A 27,628-nucleotide genomic window follows, 5' to 3' on the forward strand; every position below is an offset into this window, starting at 1 on the left:
TTGAGAGGGAAAAAATTTCGCAATTTTGGATGGCATCGATCGGAAATGCACTCGAGCATTAACCATTTTCGATATCATCAAACGCAAATCAATTCTAGGAAAGGGGACCACGCTTTCGTCGAGGAAAGGTTTGAGAAATAAACGTCGGAAGTTTCTCATTCGTGAAACTGACTCACGTTGCACAAATGTAAACGGTAGAAACCAATCTGAAAATAAAATCAATCAAACACCTACAAGCCTAACGATTTCGAAACTCGAGGCAGAGTATTCCAAACTCCATCAAACATCATTTTCGTTATCAAGAGAATGACGTCATGTTGAGCAGAAAGGAGGCTGAACTGGATTAACGTCACGATTGTAAGAGACTGATATGTTAACAAATATTAACATTATTAAACACACATGCACTCTGGACAACGGAGACTATAGAAACTGTAGAGAAACACACATTATAAGTTTCTGGACCCTGAAATTGGCTTGGGTTTCTGATAAATTCACAGTTTCCGCGGTGAATGAAAAACAGTCTCTTGCGTAAACCAATTCCACCATTATCAAACATACACAAATCAAGCCAAGACAACATAAACCGCGTATTCGTCGTAGGATGTTCTAGCAATGGAGCATTTGAAGGTTTCTGAACCACGAAATTGGCGGGTATTATTCAAATACATTCGGAGCAACCTAATAAAGTTGAAATTAATCAAACACCGTCAAACTTCGCGTCTTTCAATCTGGTTCGGAAATTTCTACATTTTCGTATACGTTAACCACTTTTAGTACTGTCGGAACATACATCAACTCCAGACAGTGAAGATCACACATACCTACGGTTACAGTCCCTCTCCTTAACCACCGCCGACATTACCAGACACAAATCAACCCGAGACAACGGAAACCAATCGTTCATCGTGGATTGTTCTAACAATCTAGCATCGGGAAGTCTCTCGGGCGCGAAATTGACTCGCGTTACACAAATACGCGCAGGTAACAACCGGACGAAATTAAAATCAATCAATCACTGGCAAACCCGACTCGACCCTAACGATCTCCCCGTCGGAAAGGTTCCTCAAACATCGTCGAAAGATCAGGTCGCGGCCACCCGGAAGCGGGTGGCAACGTCTCAGAAATTCACGGTCCGCGTCGACAGACAAAGGCGGAGGTTCGCAGATATCGGGAGGGAAAAAAAGAAGAAGGAAAGCCATCCAGCCCCGTCGTAGTCGACGGAATATCTCTCCCGTAGGAGCGGGTGAGAGGCTCTCCACACACGTGTCTGCCCTTCCTGCGTCACACGTTTTCCCCGATACTCGGCCGCGTAGCGCAATCTCCAATTCGTCGTTCGCGGCATCGGTGTTTCTCGTTCCCGTGTGGGTGTGCACGTTACAGACGGGATCCGTCGGGAGGGCGCATGTCTGACCGACGACGGCTAGGAGGGCGCGAGCAAGAGGGTAAACGCGAGGGTTAGAGGAAGACGAGAGCCCAGTGTTAACCCCCACTTTGCCTCTCGCGGCATCCGGCACTGCCGAGCCCTGGTCACTAGTCCGACCAGTCTACCCTGTCACGGCATTCTACGCGTACTCGTTCGTCGGGACTCCTCTTGGTCGCTCTTCTCGTGATCGATTGCAAAAACAAATAAAACGAACGGAAAAAAATAATAAGAAGAGAAGAAACGGCCGAGATCACGTTCGGGCGCGTCGCGTGGTCGGCGTCGCGATCGAGACGATAAACGCCGCGATACGGTCCGCGTGCACGCTCCGCGAGGACGGAGGCCGTTGATCGGCGATCGTTTCGTCGGATCGACGGTATTCCCGTCGGCGCGACGATGCTCGTCTAGGAGGAGCTACTAGTCGCTCGCGTGGGAAGTCGACTCGCGACTCCCATTAACGCTGAACGTCGAAATCTCATCCCAACACCGTCGAAGCTGCTGTTAGACAGCGAAGCTAATCCTAGATTCGGAAGGTAGCAGTCGGAGTCACTTTCTATCAAATCCTATCAAATCTTATCAAATCTTTCGAAGGAAAAAATCGTCCTGCGTTGAAACGTTTGGAATGCGTTTCAGTTTCCCTTTAAGGTTCGGTAGCACGCGGCTGGATCGAATCGAAGGTAGCCAGCCGGCGTCCGAGAAACCTTGACGGCAGTGATATGGAGATCACCTGAGACCACCACGTTCGACGTAGCCTGTCCATCGTCGGAATTTTATGGGATTTCGATCGACGTGATTACCGCGCGTCGCTGAGAAATTAAGTTACCGGTGCTGGAAGCTCGATCGATGCTGGTAGTTGCTCGAGAGTAGAGTGTCACGACGCGCGAGAGGGAGAAGTGGTCGCGAAGAAAGTGAGGCAAAAGTTCGTCGAGGTGTTCGACGACCTCACGTGCGTCGAGGTTCGCCGAGGTCGTCGACGGTTCCTGGTGGACGCGTGACCTTCGACTATGGTTCACGCGTCGATGACCAACGCGCTCGATCCTGGTCTGTCGAACCTGGAACACTCGAGGATCGTATCGATCGAGATCCTCTGTCGCGATTTCAGAAGAGATTAACGGGAGCGTCGAGGGTTCCGTTAGATATCGGGAACAAACTCGTGAGTGGTTGGTTCTAAACGTTCGACGAAAGCGGGAGAGGGTTAGGACTTCGAGAACGACCCGGTTAGCTTCCCAAAGGCTAATTGGCGTCACTTATCTTTCAGACCAGAGAGCCGTACAACGGGGTGGTTCGAGCTTTCGAAGTTTGCCCTTGTATCAGAGGCTGATCAGCTCTCGCGTGCGTTCCATTTGATCCACGTATCAGTCTCTGGCCATCGGATGCTGTGTACACGGACAGAGTGGATACATTTCGACCATTAACGCGCCGGATTCGTTTAGCATCGCGCGCCGGAGATTCGGGGAATAATCCCTTTGACTTCAAAGACACCTGGACCGGAGCGGAGTAATCAGCGCGTCCTTGTGCCAATTTGTACATGCTTGATTCGAGTGTCGAGGGAATGGACGTTTGACTTGTCTCCTTTGAAGGGTTTGAAGTCGAGGAGAGTAATCGTTGCGGTATCGAGCTTCTAATTGTTTATTATCTGTGAGATTTAACCAAAACACCTGAAGCAAACGCTAATGGATATACGGATCGATTTGGTTTCGTAATATCGAAAAACCCGGCATGGTGACATTATCCAAGACTTAAGTGCGGATGAAAACTGTTGACCACTGAAACATTCAGAAGTAGTTGTTTATTATAAGATCGGTTGTTTTTGAAGAAGTCGGAGTCAAGGAAAACAATCGTCACAGCGTGGAACATTCGTTTGAACTGTTTATTCCCTGTGTCTATAGACGACCACTAAAAAATATCCAGAAATGTCTGTTCGTTATAAAACTGGTCGCCTTTGAAGTACTCTAAGAGAATAATCGTCACGACCGTTTATTACCCGTAAGACGTAACCAAGACACCCTGAAGCACACGTTAACGAATAACCGAATTGATCTGGTTTCGTAATATCGAACCATTCAGCTGACGTTGTCCAAGCCTCTATATAAAAACTGTTACAGAAGATCACTGAAACACCCAGAAGTATCCGTTTACAACGAGTTGCCCTTGAAAGAAGATCTCGCGGTGTTCCCACGTGTGTAAACGTCTCCAACCGTGGCGAGATTACATCGAGGCGAAGCCGACGATTAAGGGGAATAGCTGGGAATAAAGCTCATCTTCTAGCGCGGGCGGAGGCAGCGCGTTTAATTCGAGAAAGTGCGTTCATCGGAAGCGGTGACGAGGAAATTCCGTCGAGTTGGAAAAGGAGCGGTTCGAGGACGTCGTTTCCACGTGGCTATGTCCCGGATCGGAATGTAATTTCAAACGATAGATCCCCGACACCGTCGAAGGTGGACTACGCGAGACCTTGCGACTCGGTGTTTGCGTCACGGTCCCAGGATTACAGACATTGATCGAGCTACGTAAACAGAGTTGAAGTGACTCCGGTAACTCCGGATATTCGAGACGAAGCGAGCCATCGCGACGGTAGTTTTTCATTAACTGCGACGGAGATTCCTTACGGTAGTAAAGAGGCGAAAATTGAACTCCTCTTGGGCGGTGAAACTCTAACAGACACCTCATGCTATTTTAATATTATTCCGAAACAGGGTAGCTCGGTCGTGTTTCTTAAAAGATCGTTTTAGGAACGGATCAAGCAGTAGACAATCACGGATGTCCGATTCGCGACATCTCTGTAACCCAACGAGAGACCAATCGTGAAGTATACCGAATCCTCTCCGAATTCCACCGCAAGCAATCCCAGCGGAAAATTGAAACGGGATCGAGCTTGGCGCAAGGGAAGAATTGGTTCCAGCATATCTCGCGACGTCCCCGATCTCCAGCCGAAGGATCTCGCTAAATCGAAGGCGTGGCAAGCCCGATAACGAGCGTTGAGGTCACTTATGATGGGCTGCAGACCGGCAGCTAAGTCGAAGGTGGAGGAAGGGTGCGGTCGCGGGGAGTCCGAGGCGGTTTCCTCGTCGCCTAGGTGTACCGAGGTCATCGAGCTTCCCAGCGAGACGACGATCATTCAGAAGAGAGAGGATCGGGGTTCGAGTAGCGCAGGTGACACGGAGGAGGAGGAAGAGGAGGGAGAGCTGACAAGGGAACGATCGCAGTGGACGTGGTACGAGTTATCCGTCGACGGAGACGCGTCAAACTTCAGATAGCTGCCAAGTGAGGATGCAGAGGCTGCGCTCGACCTTCAAGAGGTCGCGCACCCCGACGGGAGCCGAGATGAAGTCGCAGTCGAGCCTCGAGGTACCCAAGCAGGTCAGATCGGCTTCGTTCGACGAGATCCAATTGGAAGCGAAGCGCCAAGACGATGTACGGGACGCCAGGTCCACCAGGACGACCTCTTCGTCGTCTTCCTCCTGTTCGCCGGCTAGATCGCAGGACTCTTCGCGCGGGAAACGATCCGCGACGCTTAGGGTGCCACAGTTGCAGAGCGGTCAACGATCAAAGAGCTTCGACGTCTGCGAGAGAAGTTATGGCTCGTCCTCCAGCCAACAATCCCTCAGCAGCGTCCGACGCCCGGAGACGCCGACTATTCAGGTCTCCGGTTGTTATCACTGTGCCTGCGTCGAGGAGTACAAGAGCCTCTACTCCAGCAGGGACGACGACGACCCCTCGTCCAGGGAGGACGAGGTGGCCGAGGACGCGGATGACACCTCGGACGACGAGGACTCCGAGTTGGATCCCAAGAGCGAGGGTAGCCCTGAGATCAGAGTCACCCTGATGACGTTTCCTGAAAAAGAGCCGGAGGTTCGGAACACGGAACCTCCTGCTGTAACGGAAGTCGTTCACCAAGTCGTCCCTCAAGTCGTACAGGAGGAGAACGTCGATAGCAGAGAGTTCACGGGTGGGTTATTTCCGGAGAGACAACGCAGAAGGTCGATCGCCTCCCCTAAGTTGTCGCGACAGGAGGCCCTGACCTCGTATCCCGTCGAGCTGCCCACGCTGGTCAGCTCGACGGAGGAAGAGGAGAAACCAGACGACGACGACGACGACGACGACGAAGATGATAATCTTGGGGCCAGCAAGTGCAAGTTCGTCGTCAGGGACATCTTCCTGACGGTCCCCGAGCTTAAGAGAGACCGAGCAGCCTCCGTGGACTCCTGCTTCAACAACAAGAATGGGAACGTGGAGGACGCGGACACCTTGGCTGTACCTCAGCAGAGTATACGCTCGAAGAGCGTCGATATCGTTCTGCCCACCGAGGCGCAGACGAGGTACACTGCTCTGCTGCCTGGCACCGAGGCTCGACCTACAAGAGGGTGGGTACGTCTGGTGAATGGAGCAAGACCCTTGTTCCGAATACTTTGAATTTTTTTCAATGTCCCTCGCGCGACCGCCTTGTTCACTTTTGCTCGATTCTAAGTGAAACGCTTCTGACTCCTTTTTCTTTCTCTCTTTGTCTCGTTGATGTTGTTTTTTCGTTTGTGCCTCTTCCTTTGTGCTTCCTCGTTGCTGTTTTCGATGTTTTGTTGTTTATCTAACGGATACACTTTGTGTAATTTAATGTATTTAACCGGGGGATGTGCTGGATGTGTTGATATACGATACGTGATTTCCAATGACGAGCGAGAGCGTGCCAAGTATCGAGGGAGGCCACTTTGGACGCGTGAGAATCAAAAGTTTTTATTTATATTCAACAATGTTTTTGTTCGAAAACAATTGAATTAATAAAAGATCCGTTTCCTGGAGCTTATTATTTATATATTGAATAATAGAGAAATAATTGACGTGCGTTGACTGTCGGCAGTTCTAGTGTTAACACTTTGATTAGTCGATAAGTGTCGCAGCACAGTCTCCACTCCACGGCACGTATACATACGCGTACAAGTGCCTTAACATATCGATTTTGTAGCTATAAAAATTTTAAAGCTTCGCTCCAGCATCGCTATTTTATTCGAAAGTTTGAAATAAATATGATTTTTGTATTATTCAATAAATGTATAATAAAGCGAAACGATCTTTTATTAATGTTTTCGCGCGGACGATTTTCTACAGCTGGATTTACTATAAATTGTATAATGGGAATTCTATTAGGTCTACTGGTCACTCGACAATTAATTTTACATGTCAAGTTTTTATCATACTTTTATGTATGTAACAGGATTTTGATGTACGATTATGGTGTAGGAGTTTGCATTTCTATTAATTTCATATAATAATATAACACATACAGTTGATTCGAGAACCAATTAATTTTATATCTAAACAAAAGAGCGTCATGCGAGACGATCGTATATCGTCAGACTTGTGATACGTCGGATAATCGATACCTCGGATAACAGATGCTCGGATACTCGTGAAATTGTAACATCGAATCTCCGTTTAATCGAGATCCTTCTGATTTTCTTTTTAAAAGGTACACTTTCCACTAATACGAAACAAAACTGTTCGAGTAATGGAACTTTCAAATAACAAAGCATTCACTTTTCTGATAACGATCGCTTCATTTTCCAGATAAAAAAAAATACAGACTGATAATTTGTTCAATTGATATAACATTTCGGCCATTAAAGTGTGTTGTTTTTTTCAGTAATGCCGTACTGTATTTTTTAGAATAATTTAAACATCGTTAATTAAAGAATAATATTTCACAGGTTCATCTAATTGCTTGGAATTAAATTTCTAGTTTATCTTGAACTATTAATAATCCATTTTTCTAATGCCACGAGTGCTTCATAGAATCTCGATGAAAACGTCTTTTAATATCGGCATCTTTCGCTCGATCTCGTGCATTCTTGTCTAGTTTATGAGAGTTTCCAGTTCATGAATTCTTTCTTAACTTAGTTAAGAAGTTTTATTATTCGCTAGTTTTATTTAGGTAGTATATAGATAGTAAATTTACTATTGTAAAATTATTCGTTCAATATTTTAAGTACAAGTTAAATTGTTAGATGTCCCTTTAGAATTATTTAATTTCATTTTGGAGTACAAATTCAAATACTAATTTTCACTTGACGAGCAGCGAGTGAACAGTTGTTTATCTTTTATTCGTTATTCGAAACTTCCGGACAGGAATTTTGTTCATCTCTGGGGAGAGGAAGGAGACAAGTTTCTCTTGTGAAACGTTTGCGTTCCGTTAGGGCAGGAATGGGGAATTTGCGAGCTTTTGGGACGTTAGTTGCGGTCTTTTTGCATATTTGTGTCCAATGTGTAGCTTCTCCGTTATTAATTTATGAAACTATGCTTTCTTTTAGTAAATAATTATCAAATCAATGAATTTCTGCACGCTATGAGCTCGAAACTACTTCTTAATATTACTTCCACCAAGAGACAATTGCTCAGAAATGCATCTCTTGTACGTTAGGAGTTCACAGAGACTCTAAAATCGCAAGCTTTCAATGAACAAGTCCAGAGTCTTCAAAAAAGACCCAAAGCAGAGGGTCGAAAACCCATCGTTACTTCTACAGACTAAGTATACACGCCAAATGTTCAGCAAACACGAGTATACCTACATTATTCTCTCTTGATCCGATTGAGTAGCAACGCTTGCCCTTTGATCTTTATACTGTCTATAAAATTGATTGTTCGTCTACTATTCAGGCTCGCGAGGTGACCCGCGGCCTTCCTATGCCAACGAGTTCTCCATCGTCGCGCCATGCGGCTCACCCTTCGGAAAAGTTCACGCGTGGTGTGTTTAATCGAAGTCAATTTAATTTTGCTGTCTGGTACGTTTACGGGAGGCCTCGATATCGGCGTCTTTTGTGCTCGGACGAGTAACTCGCTCTCTCGGGCTCTTCTATTTCGGGAAGATCAAGACGTCAATGATCCAAGAGGGAAATTGATTAGAACTCCGACGCGTCTAATTGAAGCGCACCGACGCGCGGTGTTCATTGTGGCACGGACAGAAGTTGGTTAAACGTTAAGCTTCTAAAACGAAAGTTCCGTCCTTCAGTGAGCCAAGCGAAGTCGGATAACGAGATTTTTATTACCGTTGTTACGTCGAACCACGATACAGGGATTAAATTCAATTTGTCCGCCCCCCCCCCCCCTAGATACGCGTCCTCCATCATTTTTTCCACGTCACGTTTCCTTTTTGTTCGTCTATCGTTTTTAATACCGACGATTCGTTTCGCCTCGTCGTTGCAACCTGAGTTACGTGACCAGGTAATTGACCAGTGGATTTCTTCAGTGAAGTGCAAAATTGATTTACGATTTTGGAATGTAGAAAGAACTGATACGTGGTTATTTAAAACGATAATTTTTATGACACTCTCGAAGACAGTTGAGAAGAATTCAACTTCAAAATAAATGTAGGAGGGCTAAGTTTGTTTCATGATTGGTTCACTTGGATCCCTTCAATATCATTTGTAGTGTCCGCGCCTCCCATACCCAACAATAAGGAGTCAAATAAGAACACGAAACGTAGGGTGCCTTATTTTTCGGTTAAACTCCTACGCATCCAATTTTATGTCTACCTCGAATGATATCAAAGCCATGTTTGCACATACCCAACAGCCTTTTGCAAAAAAAAAAAAAAAAAATGTTATAAAACTCCAATTATAATTATAAATTTCATCAGAAACTATCTTGAGATAATCCCCAATTAATATGCAAAGCCAATATTTCCCCTAAAGCGTTTACGTATACACGAAAGAAGAGCCATTAATTTTAAACTTTTCATCGGTAGTTTGCTCCTCGAGAGGTTAACGATATCCCTCCTCTGGGACGTTAACAATCTTCCAAAGCTCCTACAGTATAATTCGATGAAAAACGGATGAAAATTCCAAGTTCCTTTCGGTATTATACACCCGGTGCTTTTCGATAATCGCCAAGTTTAATGACACGTTTCGACGACGATAACAATGCTAGCAGGTCATCCGTTTATGACTCCTGATAGAAGGGTGACGGTACTCGAGTAAAAGCACGGGGCGGGTTGGTAAGTACATCATCGCGGGGGGGGGGAGGGGGAGGGGGAGGGGGATGTAAAAGTTGCGAGCACAACTTTCGATAAGGCCAAGATGACAATAATAAACTCGTCACGTACTACGTTCTCTGGTAGGAAAAAAAAATCGTTAAATGAAATTCTCCGCGACCTGAACGAAGTTACGGGACACGGGACACCGTTGCGACGGCATTTCGCAACGAATGGGAGAGTTCGTTTAGATAACCACCAGCTTGTAAAATTGCTAAATTACAGCTTAGTGACATTTGCCAGCGCGATACGACGGTAACGAAATAAAAGTCTCGTAAGGGACACCACTCGATCGTAATCACGTCGATTCGTATGGAACTGTGCACATTGGATAGAGCAATGAGAAATATTAGACGCGTTCAGGGATGAAAATGTTCAGAATGGAGGGCGAACAGAATTGTGTGTGTTGATTGTCTGGTGAAAATTGTGTGGTATTGTCCTAATTGTTTTTTTCTGGACTCATTGTCAGCTGTTTTGTTTTACAGCTCTCCATTTCTACTGTCACAATTGTAGACGAAATACAAATGCATGCTCAAATATATCACAAAAACTAACAGAGGTAGGAGAAAATATTGATGCTGTGGAATCGATAGAATATTGTAAAGTTAACGCGGAGAATGTATCCAAAGCGAGATTATTAAAAATTAAAGGTCACTTAGCACGAAAGTCTTTGGGTAGTTTTTTAAAAAGCAGTCAAGGTTTTAATAGGGCACTTTAAAGCTGCTGTTAGCATAAATTGTTTACGAAGAACACAAAGAACGGTTTTTATCTTGCCAGGCAAAATTCAGTAAATTATGTTAAAATCCTTGAACTGATAACTCTGTTACGAAATTTTCCCTTTTAATACAAGCATTGATAATTAAAGATACATTATTTTAGCCAAAAGTATATATATCTGTTGTTATGACTATCAAATTTCCGCTTATTCTCAAATTTTCACTATAATTTTACAGCGTCGATGTATGATCTTCATATCAACCGTGAAGCATGAATGGAGTTAACGTTAGCGGAGTAGTATCTTTGCAGGTATAATTAAATCACGAGTAATCGTTTCGAAGTTAACTTTCGGCGGGGATTTGCGCGGAGATTAAACTTCGCCGTGCTTTTTTCCCGGAGACTTCGCTGTTTCGTCAATTTTAATTCCATCGAGCCAGCTTGCCACGAACTTTTGGAAGTTCGCGAACTCGTCCCTCTCGGAAGTCGACGAGGGAAAAATTATTTCAATATTCTAGAAGCCTCGATATTCCCTTGCGGCCGTCATTCCTTGTCGAAACACGATCCTTTCGACAAATTTATTCGGTGGATGATTGCACGCTATCAAGTAAATCAACATTTTTACTTTTTCGACAGATATCACCTGTTCTCCTCTTTTTTATACACTAAATTTGAATAAAAACAAAAAATGAGTGTTTTTTATAGTTTTTACCTGTTCATTTTTAAACGATTTACAATCAAGAGCTTGCAATGTTCTTTCTAGTTGTGTGTTTTTTTTTTTAAACAACGTTAGTTCAAGAAAATAGTCGCATATTTTTATTCAGCTATTTTCTTAAACTTTTTTAAAATCATAAACTATTCTATTTAATTAATCTGTTTCTACCACGATTACATTTTATTTATAAGGAGTTGAAACGATTCTAGAAGTTAAATTTGGCGAAAATCCTAAGGTTAAAAGGAAACTTCTCATATATTTCATTGCCGTAAATTTAAATGCTTGTTTTGTGCTCTCCATTCGATTCACGTAAATAAATTTAACGACGATACGCGGTGGCTATACGCCAGAGGTACACAAAATCTGCTTCGTTTATTCAGTTTTTTCAGTCTGTAAATGAAAGTTAGGAATGAGTTGAAAAGTGTGAATAATGGGAATAACAATAAATGCTGATATATGATTAGAAGTTCCATATAAAAAAGTTGTCTTTAAAAGAGAAAAGTTCAGAAGAAATCGTAAAAATTGTCTCGAAACTTACAATAATAAAAGAGTACCTAAAAAGTGACAAGATAAATCGTAGACATACTTTGAGAGAAACCGTTTCGGATGAAAATTCTTCATTTTATTTGACTAGTCGGCGAAAAAGACTAGGTGTCACTTGTTCGCGCCTTTCGCTACGATCTCCACCTGGTACCCGATGAAAATCGTCCGTTCATCCCCCGAAACGATTGATCGTTGCGGTGCACAATACGCTGGCAATTGAAACACGTCGAACGAGACTTTTCATCGCCAGCGAGAAAATGCAGTTGCAGTTTTACGCTTCGAACGGGCTATTTCCGGTTAGCTCCTCGGATAACGAAGACTCGCAATCGAATTACCAGCGCTGGGAATAAGCGTGGAACGCGATACTCGTTCCGTTCGGGTACGCTATGGGTGAAAGTGACATTTTTGTGGAATTGCGTCAAAGCGTACGGGGGAGTACGTCGTTTAATTGACGCTTTCCTATTTCCTTTTCACGCGTGTAAACTGTTGCGCTTGGCTTTTTCATTGGCGCCTCGATTCTTCGCTATTGCAAAATTGAAATTAAAGTCGACACTTGCCAGATGAAGGATTGAAATAAATATGAGAGCAGTTCATAATAATGTAGTATTGATAAGAGAAGCTTGCACTTGGAATTTCGGGGATTTCATAGTTAAATAATACATCAAAAATGGGTGTTTAATTATGAATTAAATGTTTTCTATGTCTACAAATAATTAAAATATAAATATGACGATAACGAGAACGCAACCAGCATCCTTTATTTAACATTTTCGATATACCATGTAAAATCAAGAAAGTTATGTTAAGGATGCTAGTCGAGAGCACGTGAAATTATGTTATACAATCCAAATACAAGCGCGCGACGTATCGCTAGAATTTATTACCGCCGATATCGACGTTTCGACGATGTTCGTGCACCCTCGGTAGACCTCAACTTGAAGCGTTTTTTAACATTAATGCGAACACGTGAGCGCGGAACTTTTGTCGAAGACATCCGAGGAAACTTTCCAGCAATTTTCCCGCGTTCCAGTTTCGCATCCCACTTGATACAGCGCGTTACAAACTGTCGATACTCTTATCCATTTTTTGTTGCATATAAAAAGCCCAGGGAGAGTGCTCGCGAACCTTGTACACCGAACACGTTTCAGCGATAAAAGTAACACTTTCAGGCGCCGTTCCCGCGAGAAATCACGAGTTCAATTTCCCCTTTCAAGGATTTTTGTTGTTGTGATCGATGCCCGGGCTGCTTGGTACTCGTTGAAAATGCCGGAATAGGCATAATACGTTCGCAATTTACCGTGCTGTGAATAATAAATGAGAGGTTTACGGAGACCTAGGTTGGGGTAGTTTTATTTTTAAAAATAGTACAAAAGAAGTATTTCTAGCGGGATAGAATGATTTTTGGAATGCTGGACTCTTCGATAAGATTGATTCAAGTGTCTGCTGCCTAATGGCAAATAGGTAGACTGTATCACTTTAAAATCTATAGAAATACAAATAATTACATCTATTTCTATATACTAGATTCAAACTACAATTCTCGCGATTATTATTCTCTTAAAAACAATTTTCCAAACAATACCTTTCTTTCTAGTCGCCATTAAGAATACTCCCTTAATGAAATGACGTATAATCGAGACCCTTTTCATAGAGATTTCGCGTTCACTGTATTTGAACCAGACTTCTCGACTCAGAAGTCGATCGTAGACGCAATCAGTGTGTTATGCAAGCTCCCCCAGATTTATTTTCCATTCTGTGTAGTTTAATTAAGTGGGGATTCTGTGCGGATTAATTAACTAGGGAATAATAATTTATTACACCGGTCCACCCGCTGTACACGGCACATGAATATGCAAACGTTCATTTCAAACACTGATTACAACATCGCGATGAAACTAATTACTTTCATCGTTTTACTTGTACCCACTCTTCACGATAGATGAAGTACGTTACCCTTGCGTGCTCCCTTATGCTAGCATATGCGTGGGTGGCATTCTATTAATAATACTAGCGATAATCGTACATCTTCGGTATATACAAGTTTTGTGTTTCATCAGGCTTTGTCTGAGTGCTGCACACGATATTTAACGATGAACATTTGGAGCAGGGACAGAATTGAGATTAATATTAAAATACCACAAATTCAATCGCCACAATTATTGTATCAAGAGATTAATAAGCCATCAGTACCTCGTACTACCAGTTTGCATGAATAATTTTCCATAATTAATGTATTTAATTATTCTGATAGTTGCGTCGCTTTGATAACATTGTTTTTAAATCATTTCCATTAATCGATCGTTACTGCAGAGACCTCAAAATGAGAATCGTGTCGTTTAACATTTACTTCTCGTAGAATTAATCAATCGCAAGGCCTCTTAATTCTTCGAAAGTTCTTCCCTTGTGTAAGGATGTGCAAACTGTCGTCCTAGTTCTTCTAATTAAACGACCACAATTTATAACTTCCATTTGATTATCGTAAATACCACCGAGCAACAGGAAATCCGTCGTAGTTCGTTGATCTTCCATGTTGTTAAGAATTTGACCTCTCGATTCATTCGACGACAGATTTGATGAACTAGGTGGATGCCAATAGCGCATGGGGATCGACTTTTGAATATTGAGAGGTCTTGAAAGGCCCAAAGACCAGCGGACCGAGCTCGGTCTATTGGCAAATGAAATTTTCAGAGGCGGTATTACGACCGCGTATTCTCGAGGGAATGCTCGTGAATCCTTAATGCCTGCAAAGCGTTCATTATTAAGGAACTAATTCTACATAGCGTACCGTTCCGCAGCTAACTTCTGTTATATTTAGAATTTACCCTGAGCACGGTAAGTACACGTGCTCTCATGTTTGCCTACTGTCTGGATTCCGAATTGTTACTGCCCTGTTCATGTGAGAAGATACTATTCCAGGGAACATTATTTTTACGACAATCACCCCTGATCACGCTTTTTTTTATTAATCAGAACTCGGCTAGGTTGTGAAAAGAACCTTTAACAGCTAAATGTAAATACTCATTTTTATAGTTCGTTGTTAAAAACACAATGTTGGTGTAATATTAAATTCTTATTTGAAACAAAAAACCACATTAACTTACACTGTAAATATTTCATTTTATATATTTCTAAAGATATCGTTTAGTTTAAAGACAAGCTCCTTAAAAAAAAAAAAAAAATAATATTTAAACGATGTGTCGAACATTTAAGTGATGTATTATTCGTCTCTCTGTTAATTTCTTTTTTGCACGAACCGGTTGAATCAATGAGAACCAAACGTTTTTCTCTTCCATTTCAATCCTCGGCGGTATACGAAACGGATTATCGTTGAATATTGAAATCCTTCTACGGAAATTTGTTCAATATTCGCTACGAAGTATTGCGGTAGAATTTCCTTTTTCAAAATTCCGTTGGATTGTGCTGGCGGTGTTTTCATAGTACAGTCAGTGGGCGGTAGCTCGTCCTGTGATTCTATGCACATCTGCATAATGGTATTCAGTATTGACTTTGAGGATGACACAATATTGAAATAGCAGTCAGCAATCACCGTGTGATTGAAACTTTTGCTTAATTTTTCTAGATATTTCTTTCTAAATTAAAGAAAAATATTTGTTTTCACTTAATCTCTTTCAACGATAATTTTCTTGTAGAACTTTTAATTATTTATCAACATTTCTTGTTGTTATCGTATACAATTTTTTAAAAATTGCAAGTAAATTTAGAATATGGAATTCAGGGGAAGCTTAATTTCAGGACACTTATTTTTCAAGAAAATTTTCGACGAGATACTTAATTTTTACGAAACCACTTTTCATAACTGTTGGGGGGAATTGAAATATTCAGGTCGAGAGTTTTATTTTAAATTCGAAGCTTGGAGGGACTACGAATAATTATGGATGCTTTTATTTTGAATAATCAAGCAATTTTCACGATTAATATTCATACTCCAGAGTTCAAAGCCTCGTAATTTGTTGATAAGTGCTTTCAGGTTGCCCATAGGGACATCAGATCATGTAAACAAAGCCAGCAAAGCGTTAATAATAAGAACGCAACTATACCATTCCTTTTTGAGTTTGAGTTTGGGAACACCCTAGTATAGTGCGCTGCAGATTATCCCTCGGGGTTTTGGACTAAAATCGTTCGAGAATTTGAATGTTTGACTTTGGCTAGCCTCGTACTTGACTCCAGCGTGTGTGTGTATAGGTTTTCATGTGAGTTTCAGTATGACTTTGCAAGTTGGTCTTTCGTAGCTTTAATGCGAAGCGTTCGCAACGTGGCCAATGAAACTGGACCGGGGTTTCGAATTTTCTTTGTCCTTTTCATTAGCGTTGATTGGCGAGCGCCGGAATGCTGTTGGGGCAATATTTCTTCTAAGATTAAACTTGGACATTCTTATGCGGCACAGGTAATGTTTCGCGCATAATTAATATAATTTTCAGCGCGGGAACGAAGAAGATATTGAGGTAATATTTACCCGCATCGCTGGAGGGTTGTTAGTTATAATTAATTCTTCGCCCGGTTACCGGATAGGAAAATTTTCTTATTTGATGGGATCTACATTCTTAATCTCGCGTGAGAGCTGTAATAAGTAAGCCTCCGACAGCTTTTGCAAGAGTATTTTGTTTACATTGTCTCTGCCAGGTGCATTAGGTTTTTTGACGTAACATTTTCTTTCTTTGTCAAGGAAGACATTCAGCCATCCCAATTTTTATTTAAGTTCGAATTTGAGTGTCTACGCTTACAAGTTATACATATTTACTCCTAAGATGGCATACAAAAAATAAATGGCTTACTTAATCCTTTAAATATCTCCCTCATTTATTTATTTTTATACATACAAACTTCTTTGTTAATACGATTGCATAAGTCTCTGAAAAGTGAGTTTTATTGGCGAATACCATAGTGTATATCGTTATCTTGCCGATGGTGAACGCATACACTTTTAATACTGCGTTTCGAGTCTGATAGAAGCTTTAAAAGGATCATCTCGAATTTTATTCGCTCCAGTTCCGAGCCATTTGATCGCTTCGTTTGTGGTTAATTGCAGCTATCCTACATAAAGCGATCACTTTCGAGTTTTACTGTTACGTTCTCCGTGAAATTCGGGTCAAAGTAATCGAAATATCGACAGGCCGATGGATGTAATATTTCGTTTCATGTCCATGAAAAATAATATTCCAAAAGAGTATTGCACAGTCTCGTAATGGAAATATTGAAACACAAAATAAATGATTTCTCTCGGTTTTCTTTAATATTCTTCTGTCACAATTACCATATGTTGTTCGTGAAATATTTGAATGCTATTTTACAACATATGTTTTATTAGAATCTGTGGAATTGGGAGATGATGCTTGAAAAAAATTATATATATTAAATTATTTTTTTTTTTTTTTATTGGAATTCTGAGGATTCTGATATATTAACTCTGCATGAGTTAATCTATGAGACCAATTTTCGTTACCAAACCCACGAGCTTATGCGATATCGTGGGATTCGATTCGAGATAGACACGCGTATCGAGCCCAGCATGTAAAAAACTACGGTCGCATCGTGTTCCGTTCGCCTGTCTCGTGTCCGACCCAGATATCCGGTAATTTCCGCAGGCTAATTATGCAGAAAGCACGGGCACGGAGCAGTGCGCGAACGCAACCTAAAATTTTGATATAATCGTCTAAAGGGACTCGAAGTCCAGGGATGACTTTTGTCATTAAACTTGTACGCCGCGGCGCGCATTATGTGCTGGTCGCGACTCGGAAATTTAAAGTGTTCTTGAATTTTTCACGACCCTCTGCTCTCAGGAGGCTCTATAGAGTAGCATTAAGTCCCTCTTTGGTCGCCATATCGTCGGAAATACTGAGCAACGGCGAGTTCAAGTTATTCTCGAAACTTTGGCGTGCTATAGCGCTTCACCTATCAGTAAAATCTGGGAAATTCGCTCGTCTAAAGCGGTAACCCTGTGCCGGAATTGAATGATCGCTGAATAATTTCGATACCAGCGGAAGCTCGCCCGAGATATTCATTAATAATTTTGTTTGCGATGGTACAGTGCCAGAAAGCAATGTTTTTCCGACATCTACAGGGTGTTCATCGTAATGGCCTGCACGATTTCTCAGGTATTTTCAATCATTCCAGGAGCAACTGGCAAACGTTAATTAGTATTTAGTTCACTATAAACTTTTGTCCAGAGATTTTTTCGTCAATTTCTTGAAAATGCCTGAAAAATCGTAGGTATCGTGGCGACGCACACCCTGTATATAGTTTGTCTGTAGATATTAACTTTTCAATTGGGCTGCGAATTTTATGCATTTGTCGCAGAATGATTGGATTTATATGGAATTTAATTTGAATATTGTTATTAAATTATGAAATATTCTAAGTATATTCTATGCTTTCAATGCATAAAATCCATAGTCTATGAACAATCCACGCCAGGGTTGTAATGGCATAATTATATAATAATACAAACTAATATTTGACAGTCTTTTAAAGTGAACAACTTTTACTACGTTTTGAATCTTGCCTTTTAGTTATCTTCAGAACCTCTAAATACCTCTAAAGAATCAAATTTACATTTAAATTTGTTAAGTTGATTTCACAATAGAATATAATGACACTTTGTTCGGTCAGAAATTATAATAATAAAATATTACAAATTTTTTTTACAATGGAGAATTTCAGTAAAAATTTCTATGTAAGAGTGTCCGATAGAATTCGTGTATAAATTGACATTGATGGCAATTAATTTGTTACTGAAGTGGAATTGTGAACGATATTGTGTGTATAAAATGAACGAATATTGAATTTTATTTTCAGCTTCGATAACTGTCAAATGAAACGCAACTGGAGGTTTGTAAAATATAAAATATAACGTCAATTTTAGTTTTAATTACGCGGTTTATACAAAATGACTAAAATAATGAAATAATTAATAAAACTATTTTCAAATTCTGCAGCAATAACATATTTTACATTAAATTCATAAGCGAAAAGAACGTTTTATATTAAATGTAATATCAAACACCCTTATTTATTTTTTATTTTACATTTTAAAATTTCCATCGTTGCATTGAATTTGATTCTTATTGAAATAAAATGCCTCTATAATCGAATAAAAATCAATATTTAGTTATCCAAGCATGTCTTTATAGTTATGACATATTTTCCAATTCTATTTCAATAATAAACAGATCATAAATCAATTTCATTTTACATATGAACTTCGAAATCTTCAATTTTGAATTTTTGTTTACATTCTCTGTTTATGTAAATATTTTGCTTGTGAAAGTGTGACTATACTCCTTTACGCAACAAACTTTGTGAATTTGTATTTAAATTTAGTTTCGATGTTTGCGCGATTTGCAGATGACTCGAAGCCAAGAGTCGAAACGTAATAAAAAATAGCGTTTATTTTGGGACTGCCAAATATTGACCCCTATCATTTTACGTTAACAAGCACCTCTACTGAAATTTATTTAAATCACAGTTTAGGAATGCAACCGTCCCAAGTAATTCAGTCTGTGACTATGATTATGTTCATAGGATGAGGACGAGTACAACATTGAGAGTATTTAATCGAACGAAGGTAGCAATTCAAGTTTATCAGCAATAACAAATTTGCAGATGTGAGCATTGTTTTTATTTAACGCTAGACATTGTTCACGTTAACAGAATTATATATAAATGTGTGTGGTCAGCATGAGTGCCCCAATGTCGGAATGCTAAATGCTGCTTTTGTTTTACAGTCTTTGATCAAATTGTTACATACATTAAAAATAAATTTCTCGACACTTTCTCACTACCGAAGTCACAAGAAAACCATTATTTTTTATATTTCAAGATATATATTGTCAAATACAAAATCGTTTATTATTGTACGACTCATAGTTCTTCTCTTTGTAATTTCCAAAGAAGCCTCTCCTTTTACACGCATACAGTAAACGAATGTATTCTTAAATTGACCAAATCTATTACCAAAAATTCATTAGAAAATCTTTCTTCCTCGTCTCTAAAAATAATTTGATCAACGACTCGAACCAGTCCGTCCGATGGCTTTGATTTGCGAATCGATGTGTAACAAATCGTCCGTGCTTTTTTCTTTTGTTTAGTGCTCGAATCGATCGTCGTCGCGATACGTTCTCTAATTTTGCGTACAGCTGACTCGAATATCCGTTTCCACGGATAGTCGTTACTGTTCTTGTCGGCACGTATTGCCCGGCGCGGCGGCGGCGTCGCAATTGGGATTTCTGTAGAGGAATTAATGTCAGCTGCAAGAATCCACCCCCGATATCGAAGTGTCACCGCGTAATCGAGTGTCTTACGGTTTCAGAGGGAGAGAAGAGGGAGGGACGAGTGGCGGCCACCGTGAACCTCGATCCACGCCCGATTGGGGTCCTGGTGCAATTAATGGGGAACATCTTTGGGTACCGACGTCAGCTTCTGGTGACTTCTGTTACGTCAACGATTGCTCGGTAAGTTTCATGCAGAGTCATTATGCTCCCCAACTAAGGGCGATTTTAGGGATTTGGGCTAAAATGAAGGTAAATCGTGGAGGATAATTTAGCGTGGTTTAATAACTTTTACTTGTGATGACAAAATCATTGTATCGCAAGCCCCTTGACTTTTATTATTTTTACGATATCGCTACGTCGTTACGTATATTATTTTTTTTCGATATTGCCACGTCATATATTCGGATCATAGGAAAAAATAGAGAAAGAGGAAGGTAGATAGAGAGGGAAGGAATGGAGATGGAAAGTGACAGCGAAGGGAACAAAGATTTTCCGGAAACAAAAAGACATTGTTAGCGACAACTGGGAGTTCTGAATGCGTTCCAAAGTGTTTCAATTAACACAGCGCGGAGGAGTCGGTGTATGTGTACACGTGGGCCAAGGTAGCCAGGCATCGTTAACAGAGCGAAAATGTCCACCTGGTTTGCAAAAAAATTCCCGAAAACTGGAAGGGTCGTTAATTTAATAGAAATTCACGACGCATATTTTTTTTTAAATTATTCGTTTAGCTTCGTTCTTTTGTTCGTTTGTGCTCCTTGGTTGTTGATTTACCTTTTCTTGCCCACAGACATTAGGGGTAGTCTCTTATCTAAATTGGAACGTTGGAGGTTTTCCATTCTACAAGTGAGGAATGTATATTTATGAACTCGATCATACACATTGTACATGTTACCTAAATAAGGTTTATACATAGTCTGACTCTATGCGTCTTCATTTTATTAAAAATGCCAAGGATGTCTGAATGTACTGATCCTTATCTTGGAAAAGTTGTTTTCCTTTGTTGGAGAATCTTCTTTGAACAGATGCTATGTTTATACAGTCATGTGTTCTATACATTTTGCAAGTAACTTTAGAGTACAGTTCTATCCAATTAGGGAATCCCAGTGTTCTATACTTGTGAATGCTAATTAAAATTTGTTAGATGAATGAATTCCTCTGCATTTAATGTAGCACACTTATGTCATACTGTACTATTGTACAGCATCTAATTTAAGTAGCATTTAGCATCATTGAAAGTACCAAGGGTGCGCTGTCATCAAATTCAATCATTTTCACGAATAATTTTGATTCTCTCATCACTCTCCCCGGTACAATAAAAAGGATCTCATAAATGTCCCGTCGCGCCTGTTCCCCCATTTCACTAAATGTGCTATGAAGGATATTCAGTGCGTCAAGGAAACGGATAAGGATAAGACCGAAAAGATTCATAAAACTTTTTACGATTACACTGTTCCACACTTTTGAGTCGTACTAGATGTTCCTTTGCATTCCCCTAAACGCGCCATTAAAAGTGTTCCGTGCGTCGAGGAAGCGCAGGATAATAAAAATGAAAAAAATTCATGAAACTTTTTATCGGCATGCTTGCAAGTTGTAAGATCGTAGATGGGATTCCGAGCTTTCATTGATCGTAAATGTCCGACAGTTGGTGCGAGTAGGGTGAGTTACGTAAACGAAAAATTATTATAACAGAAGAGTCAGCGAATGCAAATTCTGGCGTGATAATCTTTTATGTGGACCTTCTTTAGTGGTTTTTTTTTTGTTGGTTCAATTCATCTTTGGAGCTACGTTCACATTTTACGGTGTACCGTGCATACATGGCGATCATATTCTGTTACATGAATTTCGTGTCAAGATTTTGGGTTTCCTTGTGATCGTTTTTCTTTTTTTTTTTGCAAATGACCAAGTTTCTGCTGCTACTCACCCCAGTAAGGTATTAACTGCAGGATAGGTTGAGGTATTAATGGAAATATCTGAATATAAAAAGTTTTTAAATTTAATTTCTCGCAATTTTTGTGGAATACGTTTTTGCTGCAAAGGCAACCATAAGCGAGATAGCACACGCTGCTTTATGTTTGGGGCAACCGCAACCCATTTCGTCAGCGAAAATTATGCAACGTCACTCAGGAGAGAGTTTTAATTAGGCTATTCAATGTATACCCATGTAAAATGGGGTTACTTTGCAATTTATGGATTCGAATGAATTCTACTACGGATTTGTTACAATTTTATTTGACAATTGTGTAATCATTATTATTTAAGCTCTTTGGGAATTGCAATCTTGCAATAACGCACTCATAATGAATTCCTCGAAAATAAACTTCCTCAAAAAATAAAGAATTCGTGAACATTTCTAAAATGAAATTAATACATTGAGGACAATAGTACTCGTGAAAATTTTATGAAACAGTTTTTACAGAAGAAATTCTATTTATACGACCGAAGTATCAATCGGAGCGTCACGTTTCGTGCTGCACAATTTAATTCTGAATGTTTCGACGCAGCATCGAGTTTCATAACACGCAATGGGCAACAAGTGCGAGAACGCAGAGTAACGCTCCATTTGATTTCCAATGATTTACGTTCTTTTCGCCGTGAATAGCATCAGCGAGACAGGAGAATCTCCCGCGAACGCGGCATTGTCCAAAGCCATTTGGATTTATCCAAACCAAACGGTGTCACCGAAACAGGAAATTGATCAGTGGTTGAATACATTTTCGCCCCAGAACACGCTCATTGTCTTCCTGGCATTGTCGTTTCCCGACAAGTTTTTATTTAATCGCGTCGCGCCGACAGATATAAAAGCGGCGACGAAATAATATGGAAATTCGCGCGTCTCGATGAAACACCTGTCTCGCGTTACTGGGTTCGAGTTCTCGACGGAAACGCGTTGATATTAAAAATTTCAAACAACACTTGCTGCACGAGAATATTGCGTGGGTATTGAAGGCATCGTTAATGAGAATTTTTATTTTATACATTTTTCTTCGACGCTTTTGTTCGCCATACTGAGGCGAAGAACAACGTGTATGGGGCAGAAATTACCTCGAATGAAGGAGAAATTGATTACAAAATTTACAATATTTTTATGAGATGCTAAGTAGACTTAGAATAATGTCAGCTGACTTATTTGTAATTTCAGAGTAAAATAATTGTAAAAAGTAGCGCTCTTTTTGTTTGAAAGTAGCTAGTATTCTTACAATATTTTGTTATTATTTTTCATGGCCTACTTTTTGCAGGAAATTTTTGCGAACACTCCGATTTTTACATATCTCGAGTGATATATAACGCTGTACGTGTCGGCTAATCCTATCTTTTTTAATTCCAGCTGCATCCAAAAGCACGCTTTGATGAAAGTATGAATAAAACATGATTTCCATTCTGTTGTTCTTTCGTCGCCATTAAAATTAGCATCAAGTGCGTTTTTACTTATTCTGAGTTGCAAAAACTTTGGGAGAAAAAGATGTTACATCTTGGCAAAGTGCAAGTGGAAATTAGATCTGACGAAATTGTTAACATCGGTGAACGTATACATAATATCGAACGATCGATCATGGTGAACCATTTATATGAGTATTCTGTGCCACTGAACGGTGGAATAATTGCATACGGTTATACAGCAAGGTCGATATCGCGAGCCTCGCTAATAAATCATAGAGTGAACCGATCGAATGTTACGGCAGTCGTTTTCTCGTTATTGCATTAAACGATAGTCGTTTCAACGAGTTAATAATTACCGTCCACCTAGGGAATGGTAGTGTGGAATAATATTGATGGGAGAAAGAAAAAACATGCTTCGAAGTAATTTAAAGTCGTATCGATTCAGATGTTTTCCAGTAGGGTTTTATATAACTTACGTTACGTTAGTTACACTTTCATTTCTAACTGAATTGTTTATTTTAGAAACGATGTTAATAAAACATATTAATATATTACAATTAAAAGTCTATAAGGAGATGGTAATAATGAAGAAATTGTTTTTTATTTTAAAGTCTATTTTTCGAGTCTATTCTAGTTTCTAATTTTTATCTTGTTTTTTCAAAATGTCCATTTCTAGCAATTGAGATGTGATTCTCTATTAATAGATCGTTCGAAAATGTGTTATACAATTTTTTCGCCCGGGGCTTCTGCCAACACGTGTCTGACTATGTTTCGGTATTTCTACTGATATTGGTGTTTGTGGACATTAACGCTGGTGTAGCATTGTCTGTTTTCTATTTATCTTTCTATATACCCTCTAACTAGTTAAAATTAGTTATAATTGATAATAGTAAAGCATTATCAATATTTATATGTATCAAAACTAGTAGAAATAAATTGTTTCTTTCTAACGAAATGTTTCTTGCTTTGTTACGTTCAAAATCAGAATAATATTAATATTAATATTAAAAATTATAGTTTGGAATAATCAGTACTGGACAAATTATTCTCATCCGTAAAAACAGACTGTACTGGTCAGACAAGTCAACCAAGTTCTACTCAATACCACACATGCTATATAATTTTTTAAACTTAATGTTCTCAATAGTGGAGTCTGTTGCAACAAAATTGTTTCTACATTTTTTAAATAACTTTACTAAAATATAGTGAAAAACACAATCGAATAATTTCATAAAAATGAATGTACTCACAAAGTGTCTGAGTATATCTCTGCGTGCTTTCACCATCAGATGCGCATTACTTGATTCCCTAAAAAGTTTAACAAATCTAACAAGGTCCAAACCCCCCAAAAACAACCTCATACTCTTTTTTCATTACTTCTCGCGCAAGTCCATACATTGTATATCCCTCGATTCGAGTTGTCAGCGCAAAACTCGGCCACGGGAGAAGCGAATGTGTTAAAACGATTTTTAATTGCTTTCCGGCGACCCGTTTCATTTCTTTTTTTTTCAGCAAAACGCGACAGAGTACGCGATGGCACTTTATCAGACTTCGTGTGCGCCCGGTTGCTTCGAGTTTACGAATCCTTTCGTATTTGTTGAACTTTTAATTACTGTTTAATTCAGAAACACGAGGCGTCCCAGTTGCTAATTATGCTTCCTGTTTTTTTCGCTGTTTTTCATTTTCTCGAGCGTGCTCCTTCGGCCCCACTGGACCAATCTCGCGGGGCGTTACGATCCGGCGTTACTTTTCATTAAGGCGTCGCACAAAGATTAAAATGAGCTCGCAATTTGCCGCGTGAAGCATCGTGCGACGAACGTGGCGAATTTATACGCGCAGTGCTCGTTAGTCGAATCGTTCTGCTCCTGTTCGTTTTTTGAGATGCGCATTGCTCCGATTACGGGTGGTGGCAGACGTGAGTAATCGATTATATCGAAGTTGGAGTAGTTATTTTTGTGCTGAAAGAGAAAGAGAAGGATTGTTCTGTTGGCAGCAGAGTGACCGAGGTATAATTAAATTTGTACTTGTATAGTATTCATACTTATATAATAACCATACTGACTTTGTAAAGCGATCTGTTGCAAATGTTAGCGAATGGAATATTCTTATACACTTTTGAGTGTTCATATAATTATTTACTCTTTTACTGAATATACAGAATTGATGATAATTGTTGTAAATGTCTCTTATTTTTATTTGGAACAAGTCTTAATTTGGAAAAATGAGTCTCAAGTACGTACAGTTATCCTAGTCTACCCAGAAAAAATCTATATAATGTAGAAAATTATGCACATCCTCTCTACCTATACAAACTAATTAAAAATTAAACTCCTACGTCTATAACACGATCATATCTATAAATGGTCCTCTTAAATATCGCACGTACATGTGAAAAAAGTTAATTGAAATCGTCGACCTCTCCGTCCTCTTATTATTCACTTTTATTAATTTTTTACGGAGAGCCGTAAAGGAGATAATTTGTAAACAGACTACCGTGGCACGGAGGCGTGTATAATCATAAAAAACCCAGAGGATAAAAAGCAGGAAGAAAATGCTTGGAAAATACGGTGTCGGGGAAGCATGTTTTTCAGAAATACGACTGCCTCAAGCTCGGAGGAAAATGCATCGTGGTTTCGAGATGAGAAATAGCTTCCGTGTGACTGCGACGAATACTTGAAAGAGGAAGGACAGTCTCTTAGCTAAAGCTTCTTACACGGAATATCGCCCAACACTGCGCATGTTTTATTAACAGGATCAATCATGCGTTTCCAAGCGTTTCTCGCTGTCCAGTCTATCACTTTCGTAAATGTGTTCTTTCTGGTATTTTTGAAGACGTTATCCCTTCATGGCCGACAATTTCAAACGAGATTTATCACTAGAGACGCTAAAGGAGAAAAATGGACCAACAAATCGATGGTTACCTGCTGCGATACAGTTACTAAATGTTGTCTTTCAAGGATTTTATTAAAGACATGCTTTGATTTGGAAAAGTATCGTTGGTAGAGGGTTTTTCAAAAAGGGATTTAGTCTCTTTTTCTATTTGATATATCAGCAATCATGTCAAGTGATAGCATAACTTAGAATTATTTTCTTTTAGATGAATTACACATGCCCCACCTACAGTATCTTAATATTCTCTCATTATACTATAGTATAAATCGTAAGTTTTTGCATTTCACCAACAAAGATCAAAACTTTTCATTGAAAACATACATTTCACTACTAACTCTCAATTAATCGATTTCACATAACGACATACTCATACAATTTTATTCCACTTCACTATTTATTTCCACTTTACGTGTATAATAAATTGAAGTCGCCTTTTATTATTCTTTTATCAGAAAATGTAATATCCGGGCGTTTCTGTAACACCAAAGTGTACCGTAGTTTATTTGCCACGTCAAACAGTCAGATGGGATATTCGAGGGAGGTAAAAAATTAATGTGGCGTTTTCGTTGGACACAGAGAGGATTATAGTTGCGGAAGAATTGTCTCAGAGACCCACCGTTACTTTCTGAAAATGTTTCTCCCGCATTTACGAGCAAAGTTGTACCGTGGATGTTTGTTCCGCGAATCCTACGCTTTTCCACATTATATTTCGTACCGATTCGTAACCAGCGCTTGTAAGTGAAATTTTGTCCTGCATAGAACACGCTTGTAAATGACGTTTTCGTCGCATAGAATGTTTCGCTTAGGGTCCAACGTGGACTGCAAATGAAATTTTTCTACGCGGAATATTATCTTGGCGACGTCTCGCGAAAATTAAGCCGGAAATATGAAAAAAGTTACGTCTTCGTCCTTCACATTCAAAGAAATAGCGAAAATATTTTATAAGGAAACACAGACAAAAAGTATCGCAATTGAAAAGTTTTTAATTACGATTCACTTTAAGCACAAATTGTGCAGCTAATTACGAAACTTTCGACTACGTTCCCCTGTACAATTTACTTGCAGAATTAATCGAGTTGAATATTAATTACTTCGTTTCGGTTGAAGTCTCTACAGTTCTCGAGTATTCGCCATTTGTTAGATTCACAACGTAACGTCGCGAGCCGATTTAATTAGAAAAATTCCCGTGAATCGTTTTCCCAGAATTGCTCGTGCCATAGTTTGAAGTATTTTTTACGTGCATGCAAAATGTTCACTCGATTCGAAATGTGGTTATTGAGAAATCAACGAAAGTTAATTCAACGAACTCGAGACAAAATTGCAGTGTAACTACACCAAAAGGAAAAATGAAATGCCGTCAGTTTTTTTATAATTATAATTACTGTCAATAATAAAAAGAACAAAAATTTGATAATAACAAAAAAAAAAAAATCGTCCCTGAAGAGGTTAAATTGAGGAAAGGAATTTGTGCTACCAAACATTGACTCTTTTGTAACAAGTAAAATGTTGTATTGTTATTGGTTGTGTCAATATATTTCCGAGTTCTTTGACTTCTCACTGTCAAACACACTGTCTCATTAAGGTAATGCGATTCATTGATTTTACGCCTTTCCGTCGGGCAAATTATAGCGTATTAATTGATTTCTAAGTATGTATACGCA

General features: G+C 39.7%; 1 protein-coding gene and 1 long non-coding RNA gene across 10 annotated transcripts in view; both read left to right on the top strand.

Annotated features, from left to right (window-relative positions):
* LOC128885256 (eye-specific diacylglycerol kinase) overlaps nucleotides 1-27,628 on the top strand; it is a 73,396-nt gene that overhangs the window by 20,222 nt on the left and 25,546 nt on the right. For 4 of the 9 annotated variants that reach the window (XM_054139215.1, XM_054139214.1, XM_054139212.1 and 1 more), the window contains exon 4: nucleotides 19,736-19,877. In XM_054139215.1, coding sequence (XP_053995190.1) covers nucleotides 19,736-19,877 — 142 coding nt within the window. Of the gene's footprint in view, nucleotides 1-562; nucleotides 5,785-19,735; nucleotides 19,878-27,628 lie in introns of those variants that run through there. The other 5 variants (XR_008459563.1, XR_008459562.1, XM_054139210.1 and 2 more) reach the window with 3 other exon arrangements.
* Nucleotides 9,447-10,853, top strand: LOC128885289 (uncharacterized). Its single transcript, XR_008459575.1, has 2 exons — nucleotides 9,447-9,840; nucleotides 9,907-10,853. It is a non-coding gene; the product is annotated as an uncharacterized LOC128885289 (long non-coding RNA).

Source organism: Hylaeus anthracinus, unplaced genomic scaffold (assembly GCF_026225885.1).
Source record: "Hylaeus anthracinus isolate JK02 unplaced genomic scaffold, UHH_iyHylAnth1.0_haploid 11981, whole genome shotgun sequence".
NCBI classification, from domain to species: domain Eukaryota; kingdom Metazoa; phylum Arthropoda; class Insecta; order Hymenoptera; family Colletidae; genus Hylaeus; species Hylaeus anthracinus.